Source organism: Pelmatolapia mariae, linkage group LG14, assembly GCF_036321145.2.
Source record: "Pelmatolapia mariae isolate MD_Pm_ZW linkage group LG14, Pm_UMD_F_2, whole genome shotgun sequence".
NCBI classification, from domain to species: Eukaryota; Metazoa; Chordata; class Actinopteri; order Cichliformes; family Cichlidae; genus Pelmatolapia; species Pelmatolapia mariae.
The window spans coordinates 38,854,509-38,881,638 of record NC_086239.1 but is presented as its reverse complement, the minus strand read 5'-3'; the positions used below and the strand labels follow the sequence as shown (position 1 = coordinate 38,881,638).

General features: G+C 44.8%; 1 protein-coding gene across 3 annotated transcripts in view; it reads right to left on the bottom strand.

Moving 5' to 3' along the window:
• Window positions 1–3,995: 3,995 nt before the first annotated feature.
• Window positions 3,996–27,130, bottom strand: part of LOC134641733 (fibroblast growth factor 12-like) — a 48,612-nt gene continuing 25,477 nt past the window's right edge. For 2 of the 3 annotated variants that reach the window (XM_063494258.1, XM_063494259.1), the window contains exons 2-5: window positions 13,159–13,269; window positions 10,176–10,279; window positions 6,309–6,507; window positions 3,996–4,312 (exon numbers count right to left, since the gene is read on the bottom strand). In XM_063494258.1, coding sequence (XP_063350328.1) covers window positions 4,161–4,312; window positions 6,309–6,507; window positions 10,176–10,279; window positions 13,159–13,269 — 566 coding nt within the window. In that variant the 3' untranslated portion in view covers window positions 3,996–4,160. Of the gene's footprint in view, window positions 4,313–6,308; window positions 6,508–10,175; window positions 10,280–13,158; window positions 13,270–17,387; window positions 18,840–27,130 lie in introns of those variants that run through there. The other variant, XM_063494257.1, reaches the window with a different exon arrangement.

Below are 27,130 nucleotides of genomic sequence, written 5' to 3'. Positions count from 1 at the left end.
GACATTCTCAGAGGCAGCGCAGCAGACTGTGACTGGTCCATTCATTTCCATCCTTCAGTCCATTTATCCATTTACAACCTCACCAACCACACCCCGCCTGACCCCGCCTCCTTTTACCCTCCACTTCCACCGATCTGAATTTAGCCTCAGAGTGTTTTTAAGTGTTATCTCTGCAGCTTGGTGTCGGCCGACGGAAGGTGACGAGTTTCCCAAAAACAAACACATCAAAGTTCAAACTCTCGTTCATCTGCAGGCCGAGCTCCTCGTTTGATTGAAGCAGGGGTGTCCAACTCCAGTCCTGCAGGGCTACCTGCAGCTTTTAGAAGCATCCTTGTTCCGGCACACCTGAATCAAATGAATGGTTTGTTATCAGGCCTTTGCCAAACTTGATGGCATGCTGAAGAGGGAATCCAACCTTTTGATTCAGCTGTGTTGGAGTAGGGATGCATCTAAAAGCTGCAGGACAGTAGTGGAGGACTACAGTTGGACACCCCTGGGTTAAAGGGACTTTTTTGTAACAAACGTGCAAAATTTCATCAGCAGTTGTTTTAACTGTTTTAAAATGTGACTGTTCTTTAAACTTTTGCTCTTTTTTTATCCCTACGCTCTTTTCGCCAACAGACGTTACGCTCTTACTTGGCATATAAGGTGTTTTTAGTAACTTACTTAAATACGGCTACACTGACTTGCTGCTCCTTCTTATGGTACAAACTGGTGTAAGGTGGAAGTCCAGCCCAGCCTAGTTCTAAAATGAGCAGCTGCTTATTCAGGTTCTGAGAGCTTCCTTTTAATCAGCAACAGAATCAGGATCAGAAGAACAGCCGGGACTGTTTTGGGGACTTGGTCCAATCTAGATGTGGAACCAGGGACAGTACAGTACAGTGGAGGGACATTTCAGCCTGAGCAGAGGTTTTCTATCTCTGATCTTTATGACTCAAAAATATCTTTACAAATGATTTTATGATGACAGAAGTTTCTCAGAATTGTTCTGAGCCAGCGTGACGACAGAGGCTGAACTTGTGGAACCACAGTATGAGCTGCAGAGACAGGATCACAGCACTAATGGCACTAACGACTTTCCATACATGCTGCAGTCCTGGTGATTTTCTCCCGCTGAGAACGGTGAAGGCAGTGATAGAACGTGTGCAGGAGGAAGGACGCGTTTGATGGAGACTTGTTTCATTTTTTTCCCCGGTTTTCTTTTTGGGAAACTCGGCCGGTAACATCGGAGAGAAGTAAAGGGTCTGAGTGAGAGAAGAAGGAAAGTCTTAGAGGTTGGAGAGGGCAGTGCAGCGACTCAGGCTGAACGTCTAAACTTTACTTTCTGGAAAGGAAAAGATCTCGCCGTTACAGAGCAATGCAAGGAAGAAACGTACTCGGGGTGGACACAATAAAGGGAACTTTCAATCCTGAGCATCCACCCAGGGAGCTGTACGTCTGCTCTTCCTTAAACTCTTGACTTTTATTTTGAAAGATGACAGGAAATCTTTTCCTTTCAGCTGTGTGAAGTTCAGACGAGGTTGGAGTAAAACGGTTTTCAGGGCAGTTCTCCTTGTCTAAACAAAGCGGGCAGTGTCAGAAATGCTCCAAAGCCCCCCATCGGCCGACACCTGAATGCATCACGGTGGAGGGAGTGAAAGCGGGAGCGTCAGACTTTTTATCCAAACACATTCACATCCATGAGAGAGTTCATAAAAACCTGTTCTGGAATCTTTTGACTCAATAATCAATAACTGACCACTTCATCTTTTCCTTGAAGTTAAATTTAAAATTCAAATTTTCTTCCACTCTCTTGAACCGCTGCACACATCGTGCCAAGTCAACATAAAAAAAATTGAACCAATCAGAGCTCAGTGTGCCCGTCCTCATCAAAACCAAACATACAGTCGTGTTAATAACAGACAAAGTGAGCGCATGCTGTGGCGTTTTAACCCGTTAAATCCTCATCACGCAGAGCTCCAACACGCCTGCACAGGGCAGGTCACGGTCGGCTCGTCGTTCAGCTTCAGTCCTGTTCAGACCGGATCAGAGTTACACAACTCGGCTGTTAGTGTCTCAATAAATCATTTAAATCTCCCCATGTCTGCGGGGGCGTCGCACAGAAAGTACATCATGCAATATTTCTTGTAACGCCGCAAAACCCAAAATCTTGTCATGTGATCAGACCCTGAACGCAGCACAGAGAGACTGAGCTGCGATCAGTTTTTTATTAAATTATTGGTGGACTTCACAGTCCTGCTGATCTCTTTTTAAAACCAGCAGCTTTCAGACTTTCAGACCAACCTCATGTCTGAAAATCCCCACAGTCAGAGTTACACCCCCACCTTCACCTGTGCTCACGGCTCTCTTTGACCTTTCCTGCCCCGGGTTGTGTCTCACAGGCTGCAGGCCTCTCTAACAGTAACTCACACCAGCCATGTTTTGGAGAGCAGACTGTATATAAAGGATAGCTGTAGCTACCAGGACGTCACTCGCTGTAAAATTCAAATAAAATTCCAGAATTTCAGTCGCCAAAACTGGAGCTCAGACTTCTTAGGCGGGAGAAATTATCTCTAACAGTGTTTTTTACCAGGCTGTTTATTTCTACTGTAAAGCTGGGCATTTTAACATACGAGTCTATGGGGACTGGCTCGCTGCTGAAAGTTGCTGCTTGATTTTGGGCTCCCGCGGTCCTTCATTTATTACTTTCTGTGCAATGGAAAAGAATTAGCACTATGCTAAGCTGCACAGCGGTCATTTCTGGCATGTTTGCACAGTTCATGGTTACTACAGACCATACAGTCGATGTGCTCCCTATAATCTGACAGCACACCGACTGTATAGTTTATACAGAGAGGCATCCAGGGTTGTTTTTGCCCTACGTTTCCCCTGAAATGATTAATTGATTATGTTTTAGGATATTCAAAATCCCCCATCGTCAACTATTTGTTCATGGAAAATATTTGGGAGTACACCATCTATACTGCAGTCTGTTCCAACCGTAAACTGGGCTTGTATTTGACCTATAAACAGCTGCAGGTGCTTTTACAAGCCTCTTGGCAACCCACCTCCACCCCAGCTCTTCTGAGGTGTATCACATCTGATGTCTCAGATGCATAGTGACAAATATAAACTCCTCTGCGGATGTAATAGCCGTTAACACAGCCTGAGACGAAGCCTGCAGACAACACTTAGGGCTGAAAGATCAAAGCCTTTCTCTGAGCCTCGCACAAACTTTTTAGAACTCAATCCTTCACGTTTGGATGCGTTTCAAGAAGTTTAGTCGGTTTTCATCAACGTGAAGCGAAAGCAGGAAGTCGATCTACAAACTGCTGAGTGATTTTAAAAAGCAGGAATGTGGAGTTCACGTGGACACCACCTGCAGCGACCACACAAACCGGCACGCTGTTCTGATGCTCTCAGGCGTACAGTCACCCGGTCGCCCGACTGACCTCCGTCACAGGAAGCGGTCCGATCGGCACAGAGCACAGAGACCCGGCCGTCTTCCTTCCTTCAGTCGCCAGTGTCTGCAACAAAAACCCACAAAGGCTCCCACCCCGAAAACACAACATAACGCACGTAAAGATGTGGCAGCTGAAGAAGACGAAACAGAAAAGGTCTTCCTTCCAACCGGACAGAACATCACGCAGAAGAAGAAGAAGAAGCGCGGCGTGTCAAAAGTGCGAAAGTCTTTGCATTCATTAAGAAATGAAAGGAAGTGAAGTTTCTACATGGCTTAAAGCTTCGGAGTTCTCAGCGCTCGCTCGACTCGCAAAAACATTTTGTCATCGTTGTGACAGAAATGATGATGATGATTACAATGTGGCGATGAAGAGTAGGTGGGCTAGCCTCTCGGCGCCATTTCAGCAGGGCTCTTTGCATAAAATGTAAATCATCATCATCAACGTCTTGATTTTTTTTCCATTTCCAAACAGGCCCCTCCCCCTCGCCCTTCCCCATTTGATTTAAAATATTTCATAACGAGCACGAAGACCCCACCGCCCCCCCTCCCCTTTTTTTAAGCTTCTTTTTTTCTTTGTTTTCGCCGTCGTTGTTATGGCGGTTGTTGTCGTCGTCGGTGTGGTTGTAGTTGTTGTTGTTGCTGAACAGAGGGAGTGTTAAAATGGGAGTTCTCCTCCTCCACCTTCGCCTCGTCTTCCTCCTGTGGGTGGCGCTGCAGGCTACGACGCCTCTCGTTCTGTGGAGGACTCCGCTGCCCGCTGCTGCCTCTCCAGGCTCCTCGCCCGCTCCTCGCTGTTCATCGTCGGGCTCCTCGAGGACTTCAGCAGCTTCTCCTCGAGCTCGTGCAGCGAGGGCTCCTTATACATGCAGACTACAGGGGGGAGGGCGGGGGGAGGATGGGGGAGAAAGACAGTGAGTCATTAAAGCATCACGCCACCACGAACTCTCGAATTTACACATAAAATAAACTGAAAAAAATCCAGACGTAAATTCAGATGTCAGAGTTCAACCTGTGATGCTGTATTCAATGACATAATTCTAACTAACTGTGCACAGGTGTGCAGTTTGTGTCAGCGTGCCATGGATGAGGATACAGCTGAACCTTTATGCAAATTATAAAGACAAATCTATTAAAACTAGTAGCTACTTCAAGGTCTACGTGCTGACGTTAAATAATAGAAAAGAAGAAGAACGAATCAGAAATGAGGCAGGTAAAAGAAGACATCAGTGAGTTAACGAGGAGGAGAAGGACGAAGGGGAGAGGAGGAGAAGGAGGCTGAAGGACACAGAGGAAGAGGAGAAGATTGACAGAAGGACGAGAGGAAGGTGATAGTTGACAGATGTATAGTTGATGGATATTTTTAAATGAAGATGAGGGATGAGACGGGAGGGGCAGAGCAGCTGAAAGCAGAGACGGAGCTTCATGTTTCCAGTTAAACCTCCATCTGTGATATTAGAGCTTCACCTTGTCCTCACACTCTGAGTTCTGGCTGGACGACCTCGGCTCCTGGCTCACCTCTGAGCTCTCCAAACCTTCCTCGGACTCTCTCGTTTGCTTCCAGGATCTAAGAGTACAGCAGCTGAGCTACAACGGTTCCTACAAACCAACAGCATAACTTCCCAGTCTCGCAGTCAGCTGCCGTTTTACTGGTTTTATCTTCAAACAGGACTAAAAATATCACGTTAAAAGACTTTGCTATTCTTTCAATTTATGCCGGTAATTCTGGTTCAAGTTCACCAGGAAATACGAGTCTCGGCTGCTTTCTGTTAAGAGGGTCAGTTTTTACGAAGGCCAACGGTTCACCTGAAGGATTTTGAGATATCATTGAGATATGACGTTCAGAAACACCATGGAACACATTTTCCTGCCTCTGTGTTTTAATATCAGGACGTTTCCAGTACAGTTTTGCTTAGGAAGGCAGAATGGAGAATTTAGATGTCAGTGTTTCAGTGTTAAGCACCTTACATTTACAAAATCACCTCTAAATGCAAAATCTCAAAGCCCATTTCGCTTATTGAACTCATCTTCTACTATGATAAACTACAGACATGTGGAGAACGGTCGATTTAAAAGTACAAAAATCCCAAACTGGGAGAAAAAGCTGACTTTTCTACTTCTCCTTCTCTCATGTTTGCATTAAAAAAAACATTTTTTTGTAAAAATACAGAGTGTGTGGAGTTTAGCTCAGAGCGGCAGGTGACGTTACACTTTCCTCTAAACACAACTTGCGTGTCTTTCACATGACGCGGAGCAGAGAAAGTTGAAGATGTGTGTAGTTCCTGATTTATAAAACAGCAGCACGTGCACACAGAAGAACAATGTGAAATGTTTTTAACGTTAGCTTATTAAAAGTTTTGAAATATGATATGACTTGTTGGTTAAATGAAATGGAACTGAAACATTTGCTTTTTTCCTCAAATGTTTAAATATTTCTGAAAATTTGAAACATCTGAAGGAATTATTATCTTTCTTTCTCTTTATGAGCGATGCATTCTGTATCCGTACTGAATCGTGAGCTCCTGTCGTGTAAACATGAACCAGAAATTTAACCGACACAACTTTAACTGTTGGACTAACGTTTTCCACTCTTTGTCCTTAGCTGAGCTAACGTCATCACAGACCTGCAAAATCAGTCATGAACTGTAATGATAAATATTCACTCTGCCTTGAACTCCAGGATGGTTCCCTGAGGACCTCAACAATGCTGCAGACCCACATACCTTCTTTACACATAAATAAAATCGATGGTGGCGTTACTAATTCACATTTCGTCCTTTTGTTTTCCAGAATGCGACGTCTTTCTGTCTGACCTGTGAGACATGAAAGCATCGCCACCACCAACATCTGTGTCCACAGTTGGTCTCACCTTCGATGGGTCTGGGGACAAAGTGTGAGCACGGTTTGGTTTTCTTCACTCGGTTTCCCTTCATGATGATTCCTTCCTTATTGAGGCCCAGGAACCAAGCCCGGCCCGACTCGTGCTGCCGATACATGGTGGACGAGTAGATGACGTAGTAGTTTTCAAAGACCGACTCCTTGAACTTGCACTCTGGTGTGAACACATCCTGATACACAAACACACAGAAAACATTTGAAGTATAATCAGCAGAGAGATCATTTTGTAGTTTTTCTTACACGACTGCCTGCTTCACATCTCTGTGCGTCTACATGTTTGATTGCACGACTCAGCTGCTTTTATCTGAATTTTATTTTGAAGTTTAAACTTGGGGCTTTTATTTTAAAATGAACAGCGTCGAGTGCTGACCAGCAGCCTTTTAGCGTCACGGTTCAGTTTGTCCTCAAAGCTTTCGTCATCATTTTACTTCCATATGCATCTGCCTGCCTCGTGTGACAGGACAGGCGGGAAACGGTCGCTACATGCTGATACTTCACGTTACAGAAACACGGCAGGATGTGAGCCGCGCAATAGGACACGACACGCGAAGCAGCCAATGAGCCGTGACCAATACGAAACACCTTGAAGGCGATCGATCGCATTACACCCACACGATAGAGTCAGCAGCACTGCAGGGCGGAGGCGCACCGTCACATGTAACAGGACATGAGAGTATTACAAAAGCTCAGTCTGAGTACACCTGAGGTGCACACTGAGCACAGGAACTGTTCACCGCTGCAGTCTGTCGGACGTCCAGATCTTAAAAACAGGCCAGGTTAACACCCATTCATGAGAAAATGCACTCCGTTAATTTTACTGTCCATGCTTTGCTTCTGTCTCTTTTGGAGTAACATTTCACTGTATTTATTCTTTAGTTTTGTGTTGAGCTCTATCCACTCCCCTGATTGCCCTTCTGTTGGCGATCTTCCCCGTAGTCTTCGTCAGAGCATTTGTTTCCAACATCCATGGTCCATCAGTTTTTTCGAACTTGTTAAAATCAGTGTCAGCATTTTGCATTTTTACATTCTGTATAATCTTCAGTCTGACAGCTCTGAGCAGGACAAAGGAAGACGTTTGTCCCATATGCAGTGTGAATACTTGTAAACCAACACATCATCTGCATAACATGAGATTCTGTTTGCTTTTACTGAGTAAAATCAACAAAAAAGGACTAAAGACTAAAACTGTCAGTGAGCAGGTGGTGAAGAAAAAGCTGTAGAAATGTGAAAATCCAATTAAAAGAACAAGCTTAGAAATGAAATATTGATCCTATAACGATGTGATACATTACAAAATTTTAATTAAACAAAAGGAATCTTAACTGTAAGAACTTCAATAAAGTAACATCCATAAAACATAAATGGGAAAGGAAACTCAGTACAAAGCAGCTGAAGACTAAGACTCAACATTATTTTGAAAGCTTTAAAAAGCTTTTAAGTTGAAATATTAATGTAAGTCTTGTTCATGCACTCTATCCTTCACGGAGCAGGAAGCTGTGGTACGATCTGTGTGGTGGACATTTTGACACCAAACGTGACTGCTGAGCCGTTTAAAGTCCCAGTTTAGCACCTCCCTCCAGGTATAACAGGTGTGTGTGTGTGTGTGTGTGTGTGTGTGTGTGTGTGTGCACCCTCTGGGTATAACAGGTGGTCAGGCGAGCCAATCAGAGCAGAACAGCCCCCCATAACATACAAAAACCTGTCCCAACATTTGAAACTTGGAGCTTCTAAATACAGTTGTTGAAATGTGTCTTTCAGAAACCCAGAGCCAGTGTTCAGTTACCTCAATTCTGTGTTCACTTAATAAATAAAAAGCAGTTTTTGTTCTCAGGTCTGGACTGCAGGCTCTTGAAGAAACTTAGAGGCTGTTTTTATATGTAATCTGTTTCTGACCTGTTGCCGATCATGTTTATGTGTCGTTGTGCTTACTCTTCCAGCCTTTTGCTGCCCTGCTCCAACTTTTGAGACGCGTTCCTGTCATAAAATTTGTATTTGATGTAAAAACTTTGTTCACTGGGTACCGTGAGATGTCACTGACATGCTAATTACAAATCTGTCTCATTCTTTTAGAGTGTTTAAAATGATTCATGAGTGACTGAGAATCTAATAAGAATCAAGCTGAAGTCACTACTACACTTAATAAAACCCAACACAAACACAGCAACAGATAAAAAGGAAAAAGAAGCCACGAGGAAGGAAAGCCGGGACTTCAAATGGAGCGTGACGATGATGTAGAGGAGGAGGAAGAGGAAACAGAGGGAATAAATGATGAAAAGCGTATTTTTTCCTCCCAGCACGCAGCCTGCATCTCATATCAAGACATGATGGTTTCAGTAAACAGTGTTGAGACGCTCGGGCCTCCCAGCACACCACAACTTTACTTGCAGCTGTCTCACCGCTCATGCTGTAATGCTCTTACATAACTGCAGAGCAAGAGGAGGAGCTGCTGTACTCTTCATCTGAAGCTACACCTGAGAGAACATGAGTTTATATTTTATGGAGCCGAACCAAATCCTCACTTTACCTCCTAAAAAAAAAGGGCTGCCTCTTCCATTCTCGATTTATCTGGCATGTGGTTGAAGGGCTGAGAGATCACTGGGATAAAGTCATCTGATCTCCCCGTTCTCAATGGGAAGCATTTACATTTCAAAGCATTGTGTGAGCAGTCAGGACTGACTGGTGAGATGGGATCAGGCCAATTTGTGATTAATTAATAATTAATTAATGATTAAGATTCATGAAGAGGACCATCGAGCTAACAAGTGCAGAAACATTTACTAACAGCTGCACTTCCATATTTGGCATCAAACCACAAAGCAGAAGTAAAGCGCAGCTGCAAAGTGGCAGCAAGGTTTCATCACGTACCTGCCACGAAGGCACGCTCGTGTTAGACTGACTCAAACTACCACACAGTCAGCGTCTGTGGCTTCAAATCGCAGTGGCGGCGAGACATCTGTGATTGACAGACAGCAGCAGCCAATAGGAGCGGTGCAGAACAGGTAGTTCATGGTCGTTCCTCAGAATTACATCTTCCCCGCAGCGCTGACCAACGATCGCAGCTAACAGCTAGCTTCTTTAGGCGCGCTGCGAGCTCATATTTAGTTTTTGTGTCTAACACGCCTGAGAAAGCTTCCTCACATCGTCACTGTTATCCTCCTCTTCCTCCACCACTCTGTCTCCTTCCTGATGCTGCGCACAGAGAGGCTCAGGAATTGCATTTTAAAGTTTTATGCACGTGTTGTGAATTATGGATGTTAGATGGACTCACTGAGGCAGAGCAGCAGTACAACAGCTGCAGATGTACTCGGTCTGATCAGGGCTGTCCTCTTAACTACTTCCATTGTTCATCATCAATTAATTATTACACACGCTGTCTAAAAGTGGAACTTTTGTACCGTAATGTCACCGAGTTTGCATCTGAACACGAGCTCAAACAGAAAAAATAAACCCAGGATCTCTTTGCAGGGGAAGAACTGGATCGGACAGATAATGAAATAAGATCTGAAATCAGATCATGTGGGGGATCACATTAAAACTGAGAGAAGTGAAAAACCCAGTGAGAAACTTTATCTCAGTGTCACCCTTAAATTCTGCCCGAGTCCTTGAGCAAAGCAGCAACACCTTATTACCTCACAAACAGTAGTTGATGACTATCAGTGTTTTCAGGAACGAGATGTGTTAATAGTTAAAATGATTGTTGGGGACACGTCAGGAGCTCCTGCCTTTACCTGCTCCTGCAGGTGTTTGTGTCAGAGATTCACCTTGGAAGGAAGTGACGCTCCAAACCTTTAACCAAACAAGCTCAAGAAGGACATGAGGATGAGGCAGTTGTTCTTACAGATGTGTAGAGGAATCCCTCGGCGTTCATGGCCACGTACAGCGCGGCCTTCACTCCCTGGATGGCCACGACCCTCAAACCTACTGGGATCAGGTTAAACAGAGCTGGAGGGCGAGAGACATAGAAACAGACAGAGAGAGAGAGTTAGGTAGTGAGAGGCAGAAATGGAACAAAAGTAGATTAATACAAAACGTCACAGAGAGCACAGAAGACGGATGGAGCTACCAGGAAGTCTGCCACAGTTACCGAGCTCTTATTGTGAAACCTCGAGTTGAGTCATTTGGCGTTTTGAAAGCAGATGTGATGATCAAGTGGCGGAGACGAACGAGGAACTAAGATACTGCACTAACTCCTGGATAAAACTTCCTCCTTAACGACCATGATTTCAAAAGTTAACGATCTGGCTCTCTTCCTCTCCTGCAGGTTTCTTCCTGTTAAAAGGGAGTTTTTCCTTCCCACTGTCACCAATGTGCTTGCTCATAGGAGGTCATATGATTGTTGGGTTTTTCTCTGTATGTATTATTGTAGGGTCTACATTACAATATAAAGCACCTTGAGGTGACTATTGTTGTGATTTGGCGCTGTATAAATAAAACTGAATTGAACTGAATTCGAGACCTCCCAGAATATTTTTGTTCTATAAATATATACACATATATATCAGAAGGAGCAGAAAGTTTTAACACTGCAGGATGATGTGAAAATGGAATAATTCATCATTGGTGGGTTAGCCACGAGGTCCCAGCGTCTCAGCCAGGCTGAGGTTGAGACCCGGACTCTGGACCGTTGCAGCAGCTCGATTCTCTCCTTTTTCAGCTGTTACATGCTAGCATGCTAACAGAGGCCTGTAGAGTCTCCTGGGGGGAATCTGCTGGGATATCCACTCCTGAGATGATGTCTTGAGTGTTTTCCACGTGTGGATACCGTCCTCCGCTGTGGAATAACGGACTTGAGATTCTTTGGAGATGGCCTTATCCCTGCATGACCGATGGACATCAACCGATGCTTCTTTAAGCTCGTTGCTGATGCCTTTCCTCCTCTGCATTGTGTTAACACACAAACCTGCAAACTACAGAAACGTCTGCTTCTTTCTGTTTACACATTTGCAGTAAAAAGTGTCAGAAATGAAAATGTCATGAAGAGTCGCACAGAGCAGGTTTAAATTAATAAACCAGCAGTGAGTCTTCCATCACTGCTTTAAATCTTCTGCACCTGTGTAAATCAGACCCACTCAGCATTAAAAAATCCCATTACACCTCTTCAAACTGTGAATTTTTGTGCTTTTAGTCGATCTGTAACGGTGGTTAAAACCCGGCTCAGCCTGCTGATGTGCTTCCAGCTGATAAAGCGAGAGAAAAAGACTGAATAAAAGCAGAGAGAGAGCGAGGGGGGGGAGGGGGGGTGATAGAGGGACGCAGTGATGAGAGGTGATTTAATCCTCGGGGACAGAGAGCTGCAGTGTGGGTGAGGATGAGGAGTAGGAGGAGGTGGAGGAGGAAGAGGCCTGTGGCAATGGCTGCGGTTAATCCTCCTTTATTTAACTCAGAGATGATCAGAGAGAAAGAGAAAGCGAGAGGGGGAGAGAGGGGAATCCAAAACATCTCCTCCTCCTCCTCCTCTTCTTGTCCTGTTTTTGCTTCTTTTTTTCCAAACCAAAAGGATTTACAGGAAGCAGCAGAGGCTGTAATCCTGAGCTCATCCAGCCGAGAAACAAAGACCTGCAGCGGAAACGTGACCGAGTATTGACGATCGGAAACTGTCTTCAGACTGCTCCACCTCAGATCACTCTGTTACAGACGGCAGATGCAGCTTCGGCTCTGCAAAGTGGATTAAAATAAAACAAACAGAAAACCTGCACTCTTTGCTGTCCAGCAGGGGGCGACTCCTCCGCTGACAGCAGTAAACACTGCGATGAGTTTATGTCCAAGTTGGAAGTCGTGACGTTTGATGAGCAGCTGTAGCCACAAGGGGTCGCCACTGTGCCTGTTTGGCATGTGTGAATTAAGTTTTCTGACGCAACCCCAAACGGGATTTGTGGAATCAAACCAACGACCTTTTGTCTGCCAAGCGAATGTGTTAAACATGACAGCGTTGTAGGGGAGGTGTCTTTAGTGAGGGGAGGGTGGAGCGTGAGAGCGACAGATGGATTGGGGCGGAGTCCGCAGCGGTGCAGACGCTGGATTGACATCCCTACCCTCACCTGTGGGCAGTGACTGAAAGAGTTGCGCTGCAGGTGTAAGCGGTGGAAATGCGTTTCCCTTGAAGCGCACTTAGTGACGGGGCTTTCAGACATTTGTGAGGGGCTCAGAGCAGATCTGCTGGTCCTCCACATCGAATAGTTCAGGCAAGTCCAACCGGGAGGAGGCCCCGGCAGACCCAGGACTCACTGGAGAGATTATATCTCAGCTGGCTGGGAACAAATCCCCCCTGGATGAGCTGGAGGAGCTGGCTGGGGCGAAGGAAGTCCAGGCTTCTCTGGTTAGACTTCATGACCCAAACCCGGGGAAGCAGCAGAAGATTGTTGGATTATGTTTATGTTCTGATTTAATAAGCTGTTGTATTTGAGATCCTTCTTCTGTGTGAGGTTTTACCTTTCTGAGCTGTTCTCTTGTTTGACATCAGATGATTTGATCCACAGTTTTTTTTACACTTTGGCTGTGAAACACAGAAGTTTCTTTTATGTTGTCTTTCCATAAAAGTTGGAGGTAGCGACCACGACATCACACAGTAGTGAGTGTGCAACAACATGCTCACTGAACCCTTCACAAAACTGATTCCTGACACCAAACTTTACAAAATGACCTCATCTTTTTATTTAGCATGACCCAAAACGAGCCCATAAACCCTCAGGATCGCCCCCTGGAGGCCATTAAAAAGAGTACAGGTGTAAGGCATTTTCTCTTCACTCTTCAGACAGAGAAGCTACGCCCATTTTTTATGTAGCGTGCGGTCTAGACAAATACAGTTTAAATGTGGGACTCACTGTAGTCGCTGTTCTCGTCCTTGGTCCCGCTGATGGCTCCATCGGGCTGCATCTGCAGGAAGAAGCCCTGCTCGCTGAAGAGGCGCGTCACGATGCCCTTCAGCTGCGGCTCTGAAACACAAAGACCGATGTGAGGTTCAGCCCGCACACACACGCACACACACCCACACACAGTCTGTACCTGACAGCAGGTCGTCAGGTAGCATTGCTGAGTTTATCTCACTCATGTAAGCGATTCTTCTTCTTCTCTACTTTCACATTTGGGAAGAAGAGGAAGAAACCAGCGTACATCCCAACATTTCCCGTCCAGCGTTCCTCACACAGACTCGACCGCAGAGAACTGTCACACCTGTACAGTCAGCTTGCAAATCACGCTAGCTAGCATTAGCTGATAAATCAGCAGTTCACCCTTTGCTCGCATAAGACATATAACACTAACAGTGTGTTAGCCACTAGTTTAAGAACATGTTTAAACATGAAGGCCTGGCAGACCATCGGAAACCCTCCAATCTGTGTGGAGAGAGTCAGGAAGTTCCTGAAGCCCCAAATCAGTGACCTTTGACCTCAGAGTTAGCAGACGGCTGCTGATGGGTTTCCAGCCTGGGCCACGTGAAGCTTAAGGGCACACAAACACACATGGTTTAAACCGCAGAGCGTCACATGTGCCCCAGAGACAAACCCTGAGGCCACGGCTCAGCGCGTGAGTCCCTCCTGCTTGACTTTAACACCGAGCTGAAGGTCTGAGGATGTAAACACAGTAGAAGCTGAGCAGACGAAGTGATGCTCCAGATGACAATGTGGGCCAGAAGGACTCATCTCTGGCAGAAATAGACCAAAAAGACAGCGAGGCTAATGTGGAGCAGGCCGCTGTGCTACTTAACATCTGAAAGGACCGAAGACACACATACGTGTCCGGAAACGACAACAAGGTAAATCTTCACCTTTTAACAGAGCAGACATGTGAGTGTGTGAGTGTGGAGGAGCTGACACACAGAAGGACCAACCGTCCCTACAAAACACAAAGAACTAAACAAAGACCTTTATTGGCTGCTGCTCATTAAAGTCATTTGGTTTTACTCTGATTACCCGTCAAACAGCTCACATGTATAAATCAACAACAGAGTGATGTTTGATATCATCAACAAATCCTCTACACTTCCTACAAGCTAACATTTCATGCAGTCACAGTATTAAAGGCCTTGTTTCACAGAGAGGAAGTGGATGCAAACAGCTTCCTGCTTTAAACGGATCATTTTCACATTGTTTGACGACAGCATCACTGACCCACTGCGTTGTGTGTCCTTATTATCCAATTCATCCTCACTCCCAGCCGGTCACAGCAGATGGCCCCGCCCCTCCTTGAGCCTGGCTCTGCTGGAGGTTTCGTCCTCTTAAAAGTGGGTTTTTCTTTCCCACTATCGCCTTGCTCAAGTGCTTGCTCACAGGTTTACTTTCTGGTAAAAGCAATCTTGGTTATGAATTCAGAGAATAATAATAGCCTCCAACATGATCAATTTAAAGGATTTAAGGTGTCAAACAGAAATTAATATTAACTAAATACCGATAAGGACCTAAAGTTTATATTCAAGGAGCTAACTTCTTTATTTTTGGTCATTTTTACGTTCATAAATGCATTCAGTTGTTTTCCCACATCTTTATGTCATCAGTGCATTTTAAAGGAAGGCCATAGAAGTCAGCTGGTTTATTTTAGAGGGCAGTGACGTACCTCACGCTGTGTTTTGATGTTCAGAAGTTGAATCTAAAGTCAGCGTGCTGACGATTCAAACACCGACAGTCACGAAACATCTGCAAGGTGTAATCACTAATTATAAGCACGGATCCAGGAGCTATATCTGTGAGTGTGTGTCACGCTGTGTGAAGACAAGCTGTGAGTTTTAACATCTGTGAGGCTGCGGGCGACAAAACACCTCGTCACATGCTGCTCCCCGAGCTCAGGCGTGATCAGACTGACAGCGCCTTTAAAACCGAACCTCGTCTTCCCGAGTCGCAGCGAAACGATAAACGCTGAACTAAGAACACCGTCTGCTGCTGTGGGAGCTTTCTACACGAAGAAACCGTGATAATGATGAAAGAAACCCACCTGCTCATCTCTTACATATATTTATCGATGACCCGAGATGGTACAAAAGCCAACGTTTTCTAAATGTGCATTCCTTTTAAAGGCCACCAGGGGGCGACACCTGAAGACTTCCTGTCCTTTAGAGGTCTACGAGGAAATAGCTCATGGACCTCATTACTGGTTTCCACACACCAACACAGTGATGGTGTAAATCCGGAGTGTCAAACATGAGGCCCGTGGGCCAGAATCTGCCCGACGATGACTCCAATCCAAAGCAGTTTTCCCTCCACGCCACACCAAACTACAGGATATGCTCTGTGAATTAATGAAAACTTTACATTGTAAATGTATAATTACAGGACAGTCTGAGCAATGAGCAACCAGAACCTTCTCTGCAACTTTCCTACATGTTTCAAGCCCACTACACATCACAGTTTTCCTTTTAGGACATTGCAGGCCAGACTGAGAGAGCGCGCGGCTTGAATCTGGCCCTCAGGCCACACTTTGCCCCTGTGTGTGGTCGATTCTGCACAAAAAGGTGGCGAAAAAGCCAAAGGAAAACCTGGGAGTGCTGCTGAAGGATACTGGAGGCACGCGGTCGTGTTTTGATTTGAACTTGAGCAAAGTTGGGGGTGAAATCTTTACGGCTTCAAAAAGGCTTCATGCAGTAACAGATCTCATTAGCAGAGGACTCAGTGAGGGCGAAACATCAAAGCAGGGCAAAGTGCTGACGTTGAGCTGAACGCCGACTTCACCAGCTGCAGAACAACTCATGAATAACTCGGCCTCTTCCTACCAGCTCCTTACTGGAGAACTTGAAGTCTGCAGACTCTGAAGGAGCTGATCAAGCACAAGTGCTGCGTAATAGTTTCTTTAAGAAGCTGTTTGTTGTATTGCCAAGAAAACAGGAGGCGGAGGCGACGGCGGGGAGTCGGCTAATGAGAGATGAGAGCTGCAGCTAGCTCATAAATGTGTAAACGCAGACATCCGTCCAGTTCTCCGACGCTCTGCTGCTGCTCTCCGAGAAGCTTTCTCTGGAGGGAACGCCGCTCGAGTTCAGGTCGACTTTTATCTCGTTATTCTGCAGGAGGACTAAAAAACATAAAGGTTTGCAGTTACTTCAAGAAAAGAAAAATGCCGTCTGGAATCACACCGTGGGGATCTGATGATGCAACGCTCATTACAAATAAAACAGAGAACATGGAAGAACCCACAGCAAACAGGGAGGTGAGTTTTCTTTATGTAATCCAGTATCATGATAAACCCACAGAACATACAACACCACAGAAACCTCAAATTAAAGCTGAGCTTCAACTTTCTGAGCTTTAAAAAGCTGAAACCGCCCTCGTCAAGGCGACCAATGAACTTCTTCAGTGTTGACGGACCCTCAACAGACACAGGTAAGGAAAGCTCTTAATCTGAATTAAATTAAATGTACTTTTATCAACAAATAAAGCTTAAGGATAAGCTTTATTTGTCAGTTGCAGTTGCCTGCATCTGAAATGACAGACCTAGTCGACCATACAGACATTACATACAATATACAAACTTACACTGGGGAGACAGGTCAGGCTAGGCAGCAAAAAAAAGGGATAGACAGTGAAATATGTAACTTATAGGGGCAAAGTCAGGAGAAAAAAAGGGGTTCTGCCCATGATGACTTCCAACAGATCAGAACATCAATCAGTTCTGATCAGGTACCTGTGCAGCAACCAAGGTGTCTGTTTAGTGTTCGAGTGGGAGGAGCCAGAATGGTCTTATATATTGCCATATAAGAACATTTCCTGTCTATTCCTGTCTATGACATCAGCTCGTCAGGTGCACAGAAGGCCTGCTCACCTGCTGTTAAAACTTTCTGTTTGCAAGATACAGCCAATCAGAAGAAAGCTGAGTTAAAGCTGCAGGTTGTTCACATTAAATTGGACCTGTGTTATTTCCTGTCATATATCTGCTACTTTACGAGCGACAGCCAATCAGAAAGACAAAGGATGCCCTGTGTAAGATAAAGAAGGATTATTTTGAATGGTGAATCGTGCTAAGCTGCTCTGATCAGCGTGGTCATGAATCTGTCTGAGAGCTGGCCGCAGCAGCAGTGTTCCCGTCCCGCTGTAATACGGCAAACCTTTGCTCTCTGAATCGTTCCACCCACCTGGTTTCCGGCGTACTGGTCTTTTCTTTCCGCTGCAGAAGCGAACTTTGCTAAAGACGCTGAAGATGTGTCGCTCACACAGAGACCTCGGGTCTTTACTGGGACTTGAGCGTCGCTTGTTAGTGGCGACTTTGTCGCTGTTGGACTCGCGGGCCTGGCGCTTCTGTCTGATCAGGGAGCTGGCGATAGCCGCCGCCATATCTCTGAGAGGAGGATGAAGCCACAGAGGAACAAAATATCTGCTCCTGCTGTCCGAGTCTGACGCTGACGACCCTTCAGTCCAAAACAGGTGACATGTCGCCTGACGGGCCTCGGAGGGACCGAGTCTGGATGAAAAATGTTCTCCCTTATGGCAGATCGTTGATTAGGAACCAAAACGTTAGAGATCCGCTGTGAGAAACAGCCGATGCACAACGGTCACACGTACAGGCTTCAAAACAAAAACACCAGAAGCATCCTGAAAATCCACAAAAGTGAAGAACCCGAAGTTGTTTCACGTTCGTATGTTTCACCGCACAAAACCTGTGTGAACTCCGATGTTAAGAAACAGATATTCCTCTTAAACAGTTTAAATAGTTGATTTATGAGTATATGTTTACATGTTGAGGCTTCCTTTCTGATGACTAATCCAAAGAACGGTGATGAAGTCCCTCTCAAACGCACTCTTCAGCTGAGGGTTTGGAAATAGATCACAAATCCTGATGGAGCTCTGAAAGATGGAAACTTTAAATATCCAGAGATTCAGCTGAAAGCTCGGGAGAAGAACGGAATACCTGTTCCCTAAATAACCCTAAAGGTTCCCACACTAGTCACAGAAGTTAAGATGCAGCACTGGCCTGGAGACGATTAATAAAGGAATAAAGAAAAACTCTGAATTAACATTTGTTGAGTGATTACGCCTCGATCGAAGAGCTCATCGTGTCTGCTGGGCAATTTATCACTTTAGGTCGCCTCCATCTTTCAGACGCTCCGATGGAAGTGCACATGGCAGCAGGGATTTTCTCGATTTACGCGCCACAAACAGAAGAATCAAAGAGCTTCACCGTGACGTTTCTTCACATCTCTGTGGAGCGAGAGGAAAGCATCTTCATCCACCCGCCTACATCAACTCGTCAACAACTTCCCGACATGCAGAAAAAGAGGAACAAACCCGAGAAGTTCAGAATTATCCCAGAGAGAAGAGCCGATAAAGCCGCCGATTTCACGCGCATGCACTCCGCTCTGCTCTATTTTACTCTACTCTGTTCTCCTGCCTCATCCTCTCCTCCTCTTCCTCACAGGCTGAGAGCTGCTGAATGTGAAGAGAGAGGAGCGAGGAGAAAAGAGAGCAGCCGTCAGCGAGAGATCGAGGAGAGAGAGAGATGGAGAGAGGAGAGGTGGAGGTGTGGAAGAAGCTCCTAAAAATATTCCGCCTGATGTTTCATGTTGCTCCCACATCAGACCACTCCATCTTCACTGCAGCATCCCGACGCACACGAGCGCGTTACATGCCGCAGGACGACTAGTTACTACAGAACAACATCAGCATCGAGGCGCCCCGCTGTCTGAGTCGTGCATGTTAGAGAAAAAAAACCTTTCGTTTCACTTTAATCTTCAAACCAGATCATCGAATTCACAAATTACAGCCAACCACTGGCTTCTTGACTGAATCCAAACATTTTGAGTGCTGACATTTTGTTTGTTTGGACCCAGATCTGGACACGAGCGTGGTTAGAAGACCTCATTTAGGCTCTGATCAATTTTTAAAATGAGGATTTTCTGCTTTTATTTTGAAAATATTTCTGTCTACAGGAAAGGCAAAAGCAGCTGGCGATAAAAAACATCAGTCAGAATCCTGCAAACAACACGGCGCTGTCTGATATCACAATCTTTTCTGAACATTTGAGATTGCAGCACAAAATCAGTGTTTGCCTCGTCCACGCACAAACACGTTCTGCAGAGCATCAGCATGAAAACAACTTCAAAAGCTACGTTTTCACTGACCTAATTGAAAAATAAAACAACTGAATTTTAGGATTTTGGGGTTGTTTTTGTAGCAGGACACAGTTTGAATTATTAGCAACAACCACACTTCTCTAGAAAATTGCCACATAGTTCAGGCAGGACTGGCCTCATCATTTTGAACATTAATAAAAAAAACTTTTATTGATCCCCGTGGGGAAATTCTTCTCTGCATTTGACCCATTCACTCAGTGAAGCAGTGGGCAGCCACCAATCTAGCACCCAGGGAGCAGTGTGTGGGGACAATACCTCGCGCAGGGGTACCTCAGGGTAGCCGTTCAATGGATTCGAACCCCCAACCTTCCGATCATAGGGCCACCATTCTACCTACTGAGCTATCCCTGCCCCTAAGAAGCAGCTTAGTGTAACTTTGAGAAGGAAAGTCTGTTGTAAGAGGCGGATCTCCCACAGGGCTGCTCCTTTATGGTAAAAACTGAGGCATACTGAGTGTCTTGATGCACGCTCAATCATCCAGGTAAGTAAATCCCAAAAGGTTGATTCTGCTCATCTGGACGTTTCAGTGGGAGAAACGTTTCATCATCATTAGGTGACTTCTTCAGTCTCAGCTGCAGGTTTCCAACATTATAAACAGGACATTTGCACAATGACTGAAACCAGCAGCACTAATGAACAATGGGCTGTGAGGTCACTTTCTTTATCATTAATACAATGCAAATTGACATCAATGGCCATGAGTCCCATTCACAGAGAGTTGGGGAATGGCTGCAATCACAGCATTGTAAGATGGTGACAGATGTACCCTTAGGCCCCCTCCTCGATTCAGAGATGGTCTTTCCCTTTTCACGTAAATGGCCTCCTTGACTCCGCCCTCAAACCAGCGTTCCTCCCTGTCCAGGATGTGTACATCCTCATCATTGAAAGAGTGTCCACTGGCCTGTAGGTGTGAACGGACTGCAGAGTAGCTCTTCTGTGTTGTGCCATCCACTTTGAGGTTGTTTGGTTTTGTATGGAGGAGGTTGGGGTGGATGGATGGGTGCAGGAAACAGAAATGTTCAGACAAATCCTGATCTTTTCCTCATCTGATCATATTCCTGATGAAACCAGATATTTACATTTATATTACTACATAGCAGACGGCTTATTTAACAGTGATTTGTGGCACATCTCTTGCTGCTGTGGGTTTTATTGTGGAGCAGAAGCCCTGAGGAGATTCTGATTTATTCACGGAGGGAGCAGATAAACGTGCTGCATTAAAAGTCTTCACTTTTTCCATGAAGCATGTAGTCAGTTTAAAACAACGGAAACAAGGTGCATGTTAAATTGTCGAGCTCTGCAACCTCTCAGTTTCTGCTCTGAAGCCTCTCTGCTGTGCCGCGCTCACATTTCCTGTCAGAGGCTGTGAAGTCAACTGCAGGGTTACATAAAGGCATCTTTATTCCCGCTGCATCTGTACAGCGGCAGCACACACGGCTCACGAACACGTCGCCGGGGCTGAATAACCGTGAGATCTGCTCCAAGTCAGGAAACGCTCTCTGAGCCCGCCGGCAACGACGTGATCTGACACTCAGCCCGCCGTCCTGTCGTTCTGCGCTCAGAGCAGAAATGATTCACTCATCGCTTCACATCTGATCACGCTGTGAATGCTGGAAAGCTGCAGCCTCAGGTGGGGAGACAAACCCAGAGAAAACTGATCCCAGCTCTGTGGACACGGCTGAGTCTGAGCTTCATTATGAAAGAGATAAATCTACAACAAGTATTTCAAATATGGATTAAAATACAGCTTTTTTCTAGATTCGTTAAATGATTCTTTGGCATAAGATTTCCACTGAAGCCTCTTTATTTCAGACCTCTTACTAGTACTGCTTCTACAACTGTTTGTTAATACAGTTAACCTCTCAGCAGTCGTGCTATTGGTCAGATAATGTCATTAAAACGGCTCCAACAGCACAAACACAGTCCAGAGGTGCAGTTCAGGTGAAGCTAGCAGACCGCTAGCAGCTACAGCCGCCTGTGTCACCAATGGATCTATTAATGCAAACTTTAAACCTTAATACAATTTAAACAGGTGAGTTATTAATAAATTGTCCCCTGTACAGTTCCTACGAAGGAAGAAATGATTTATAGAGACCAAAATAGTTTTTCTGTCAGGCTGTAAACGCGCTTATTTCTGCTGTTGGACATTTTATCGTGGGAGTCTTTTTGGACTGACTCTGGAGCCCCTGTGGACATTAGAGGGACTGACCTGTGTGTTGGCTTCATTTTTCTTTTTTAAAGGTTGCTGTCATATTTCTGGCATCCAGTAGCTGTTAATAGCTGCATGTTTGTGTTTTAATTACCATGTTTATATTCTTTCCTTGTTGTTTCTGCATTGATGTGTAAATGGAAAATAATACAGATCCATATTTTTATTCTGGTACTCCAAGGCATAGCTTTACATTACATTACAGTTTCTTTAAGCCCTCCCGATAAGTGAGCTTTCATCTGATTGACCAGCTCTGTAAGCCTACCGAGGGGCATGTATAGGCCCAGTGTTATCAGTAATCAGTCCAAACCGAGAACTCAGAGCATCTGAGTGTTCGGCTCAAACAACTCACCTAACAGGTGGTGAGGTACCTGAAACCCCACAAATGGCTTCTTAGTCAGACGTCCACACCTACTGTGCTAAAGACAGGTGACCACAAGATCTTATTATTATGGGGGTGGGCACTTATGCTAAAACACTGCTGCCCCCTGGTGGTCAAAGCTTTATTTACAGTTTAGCTTTCAACCCAGGTCAGGGTAACCTTTTTTAGTTATTTTTTGGCGAACACAAAACTATCGTGACCCGATCCTCCTTTGGTTTTTATCATCACTTATTACATAAATCGCTCACTTTGGGGAAAACTCCCCTTCAGCCTGAAGGAAACCTCTATCATTTTCCAACACATTTAGTTTTATCTGTGTAAATCTTCACCTTCTCAGCTCGAGCAATGTGGCCACACTGCAACTTTTTCTCACAACAAACTCAAAAATCTAGAAAACATTTGGCCAGAGCATCAAACCAGACATGCGCTGCAGGTTTTCTGTCCTTTGGTCTTTGCTATGATTGGACTGATGTTGGTTCTGTCTCTGTTCAGTTTCTTTGTCCTTCCTTTTATCGTTTTGTGTGTCTTTCCTGGCTTTGCTTCCTTTGTGACTGACCTAATAATACGGCGTACTGAGCTGCTGCTGCTATTCTCCTGTTAAATCTGCTGATTAAAGCAAATTTTGGGGGTTTTAGGATCTGGTTCTGACCCAGATCATCTGATTTTTCTTTCTGAAGAGTGAAATCCTGCAGTTTGACCCGGTGAGAAGTGTGAAACACTTTCAGCAAACAGGTCATTTCAGTGCCGTTAAAGACAAACGCTCCACCTCTCTTTGGTTTGTCTCTGGACCTGAGGCTGAGGCGTCCAGCAGGAGCCATGGCTCACGCACTGAAGTGAAACTGAATGGGATTAACTTCGTCACTAACCGGGTGCGCACGTGTCAGTGAACGCACCATCATGCTGAATGTAGGCCTACACTCTCGCAGAAAAAAAAAAAAAAAAACAGGTCAGCGTCTTTAATTACTGTAGTGTATTTGCGTCCTCATACCTGCTCAGTGGGACTGAGGGAGGAGAAACGTCTCCATCGCTCACTCTGATTATCAGATCCTGACGCTGCCAGTTATCCTGTCCAGATCAGGTCAACAATGTCTGACTCACTCGACGTTAAAAGGATTGTGTAGTTATTAACTTACTGCTTTCCGATATCTGTAGAAACAAATGAAAATGCTTTTTTGAGAGGAGATGTGCAAGCCTCATGTCTACCTCTAAATCTCTTAACCCAGTTCTCTGACACTGAAGCTTGAGGTCTGTGGGCTAAATCCAGCTCTTCACAAGTTTTAGTCTAGCACATCGCACATCTCCTTGTAGCTCCTCCACTCCTTAAAAGCCCACTTTCTATTGATTGGTGAACATGTGGAAGCCTGCCAAGAGTACGGAAAAATCATAGTAAAGAAAACACTGGAGGCCAACTCCAAGGCAACCACGCAAGTGTGGAAGATACAAAGATACGAAGTACCGTCCCCCCCAGTGTTCTCCATAGACCAGTGTTCATCAAAAGCAGAGACACATATAGATTCAGGAGTGGAGTGACCATCAGTCACCTCCTGTACGTGGACGACTTAAGTCTGTACGCCACGATAGAGCGAGGCATCGACTCAGCGATCCACATAATCAGGATCTGCAGTGAGGACATCAGGATGTCATTCGGACTGTAAGAGCGAAGGTGACACGTGCTGAGAAGCTGAATAAGATCCAAGCCATCAATATGTACGTCCCCCAGACACCCAGCTGGGATAAGAAGGTGGTCACAGGAGGAGACGGAAGTTACCGATTTCTATGTATGTGGTCATTGGAGGAACTGCAGCTTTAAGCTAAACCAAACCTTTTTGTTCTTTTTTATACACTTTTAGTACTTTGTGTCGTTTGTATAATTGATGTCAGGACAGATGAGTTTAATTCAGGTTTTGTTTGGTCTACATCGACTCATCAGCCTGCATCAGGGACTTAAAAAGACGACTGTCAAACTATTAGCTTGCTAATGTTGATATTTATCCTCCAACTGTTCACTGTAGACAAACACCTGTATGACATCACTGACCTGTCCTGGCCCTGATGGTCGCAGGTTCGATATCTGCTGAATAATGTAAGTGTGATAGGTTCATACCTGGGAGAGTCCAGGACCGAAGGACAGGAAATCCACTGTGGCAGCACCACAATCGATCCCACGGCTCATTAACACCCAGCAGGTGTGTGTGTGTGTGTGTGTGTGCGGGTACAGTTCAGGTATGTTTCCTGATCAATAGACAGACTGCCTCATCAGAGGGCAGGAGAATGTCAGCAGGGCACTTAAACAACAGCAACACCATTAAACTGCCAGAGAACACAGTACACACAGTACTCGCAGTACACACAGTACTCGCAGTACACACAGTACTCGCAGTACACACAGTACTCGCAGTACACACTACAAACTCAGTACACAGGTTGCTCATGGTATGAGAGAACCTCTCAGACTGAATATATGTATTTAATACTGCATTTGTCTTCTGCCCAACACAGTGTGTTAACCACAGAGTCTGGCTGAGCGGTGACTCACAGCAAAAGGTCGTTTAAACCCACTAAGCTGCAAACCTCTGCTCTCACTGTTATCCTGTAATAAAGACGTTAGACTGACCAAACATAAATAACTGAAATAGGGACCAATAACAAACCAACAACGATTAAACACTGTGGTATGAATGTGTTGTTCTAAACAGAAAGGTGAGAATGTGGAACAGGTAAACTCGATAAGGACAACAACCACAGCAGGAAAAGAAGAAGGAGAGAGAGATAGTGTGACACGAGTGAGGCACAGGTGAACTTAATCAAGGATCGAACCTGTAAACTGAGGAAGGAAGGGACCAAGAAAGTAAGCAAGAGATAAATTATTAGGTTCTAAAAGAAACAAAAGATGAGGGAAAGTAAGGCACAGGTGAACATAATCAAAACAATAAGCACTGTGAGAAAAGGAGGGAAAGCAGGAAGTAGAAAAAAATCAGAGAGCTACAGAGAGAGTGAACACAGGAAACACGAGAAAACAGGAACAAGGAAGATGTGCAAAGCGAGATCAAAAGACCGCTACGATGAACCAGGACAGCTCTGGGATTTACTTGCAGGAAGACAGTAAGTATGAGACGGGAGGTGTTTTCAAAAATAACCTGGAAAAAAATCTATTCCAGGTCCATCAGAGACATATTCAGCCCAAAACTGAGGAAAGACTCCAACAAACAGCGGCGTGGGCGGCACAGAGGACGGCCGCTGGATGTTCAAAATGTTAACAGCAGCACGTATTGTTCCTCCGTCTATTGTTTCACGCCGAGCGTGCACACAGCGATATATTTTTAAAAATCTGCCATTTCTCCTGCCGATGACTCACCGCTCATAACAAACACAAAAACGATGCTCAGAAAGCCGGCCCGCCATCACAGAGATGATCCAAGAAGCGGGATTCAAACGACTTTATAGGACGGCGTGAATGACACGTCCAGAACGGTGTGAGCAGGCTCAGAGGTGCAGTCAGACTGGACTCTGGCTGCATCTACAACAACATGAATCTGATTTATTAAAAACAGCAGCACTTCATATGCGATGTGCTTTACGTAACAGTGAGGTTTTATGTAACACGTGTAATTTATTGATTTTGACTTAATGGATAATAGAAATGATGTTTGAAGAACTGTAAACGTGTTTATTTGGTCATTCCATGGGAATGCAGAAAGAAAGTTTGGAATTTTTTCCTCTGTGAAAAGCAGGAAAAGGGTTGGTTTTTTTTATATGGACACTCTGATTCGTTTTAAGTGTTATGTAATATAAATTTGATAACATTTGAATATTTCTGTCTCAGTAAACGGGCTCTGTTCACTGGAGAGACGCTGCCATCTGCTGGATGTCAGGTTAACTGCAGGTTTGAGTCTGTGGGGAGGAATCAGTTTCATAAAGTTTTTTGAATCTGTTTTCTTCTTGTTTTGGATTTTAATGTTTGGATATAAAGTTGATGTTTGTATTTTTTCCACTTTTACCTTAAACCTGCTTTTACTTCTGTTAAAGAAACATTAAAGTAACTTTTTCCTGATTTGGAAATAGGCCGTAAACACTTGGATTGTGTAAGAGATTATGTTTTTTACATATACATATATAAATATAAAATATTTTAATGAGGTGGAGTTAGTGTGATGCCGTATCGAGGCTTGAATGATCACATGCATGGCTAAATGCCCGGTGGGCCGATGGTGATTTTTCGTTTTTATGGGCCGATGATACATATTTTTTTGTATATTTTGTATTTTTTTGCATATAAACAATGAGAGGTGGTGGATGGTCCAGATGCTGGTCGATGTGTAAAAATAAGTCAGTTGTTTGGTGGTGGCTGTGGCGGAGCTTCCACAGCGGCCAGCAGGTGAATGAGGGAAAGGGGAGGCAGGAGGAGGAGAGACCCGAGGCGGCCGCCGGTCCGAGTGTCAGGTGAACTGAACTTCAGGTAAGAAGTTATGACCTGCAGTCTATCTGGGTCAGATATAAACCAAGTTTAGGTGGAGTTTATTTTCGTTGTGCTGACTTTTTACAGTCAGTTACAATAACTCGTACTGCGTGCTAGCTAGCATGACGGAGTTTCTATACAGCTGGGTGGGTGCTATGATGTTACTGATAGTGAACTTTATTTTATTCATAAGGTTAGTTAGTAGAGTTTCCAACCATCCCGTAAAAAACGGAATCATCTCGTATTCAGAGAAAATATTACGCGTTTCGTATTGAGGTGAAAAGGAATACAGTTTGTCCCGAACTTCAGCTAGAATGGAAAAAGACACAAAGCTGGATTTATTCTGTGTCTTTGCTGCACAGCTGCCTCTTCTTCTCTCATTCTCTCCCCCTCCCTCTCCTGTTGCTACTTCAATCATGAAACTGATCAATGATCAGCTGATCGGCTTTTCTCTCTTGTTTGTTTATCGCCCACTTTGCACCAGAAAGAGGAAACCAGCGGATGTCGCGCTAAACAACAGCAGCACGTTTAAGCTTGATCAGCTGTTGTTAGAATTTATTTAATATTAATTTCTAGTATCAGCTGATGTTTGCTGGAGCCACAGCTGTAAAGCTGCTGGTCATGATGTCGGTTTGGATATGTGGTGAGAGGGAAACATGAAGATGAAACCAGGAGATGTCCTTACTGAATCATCAGAGCTG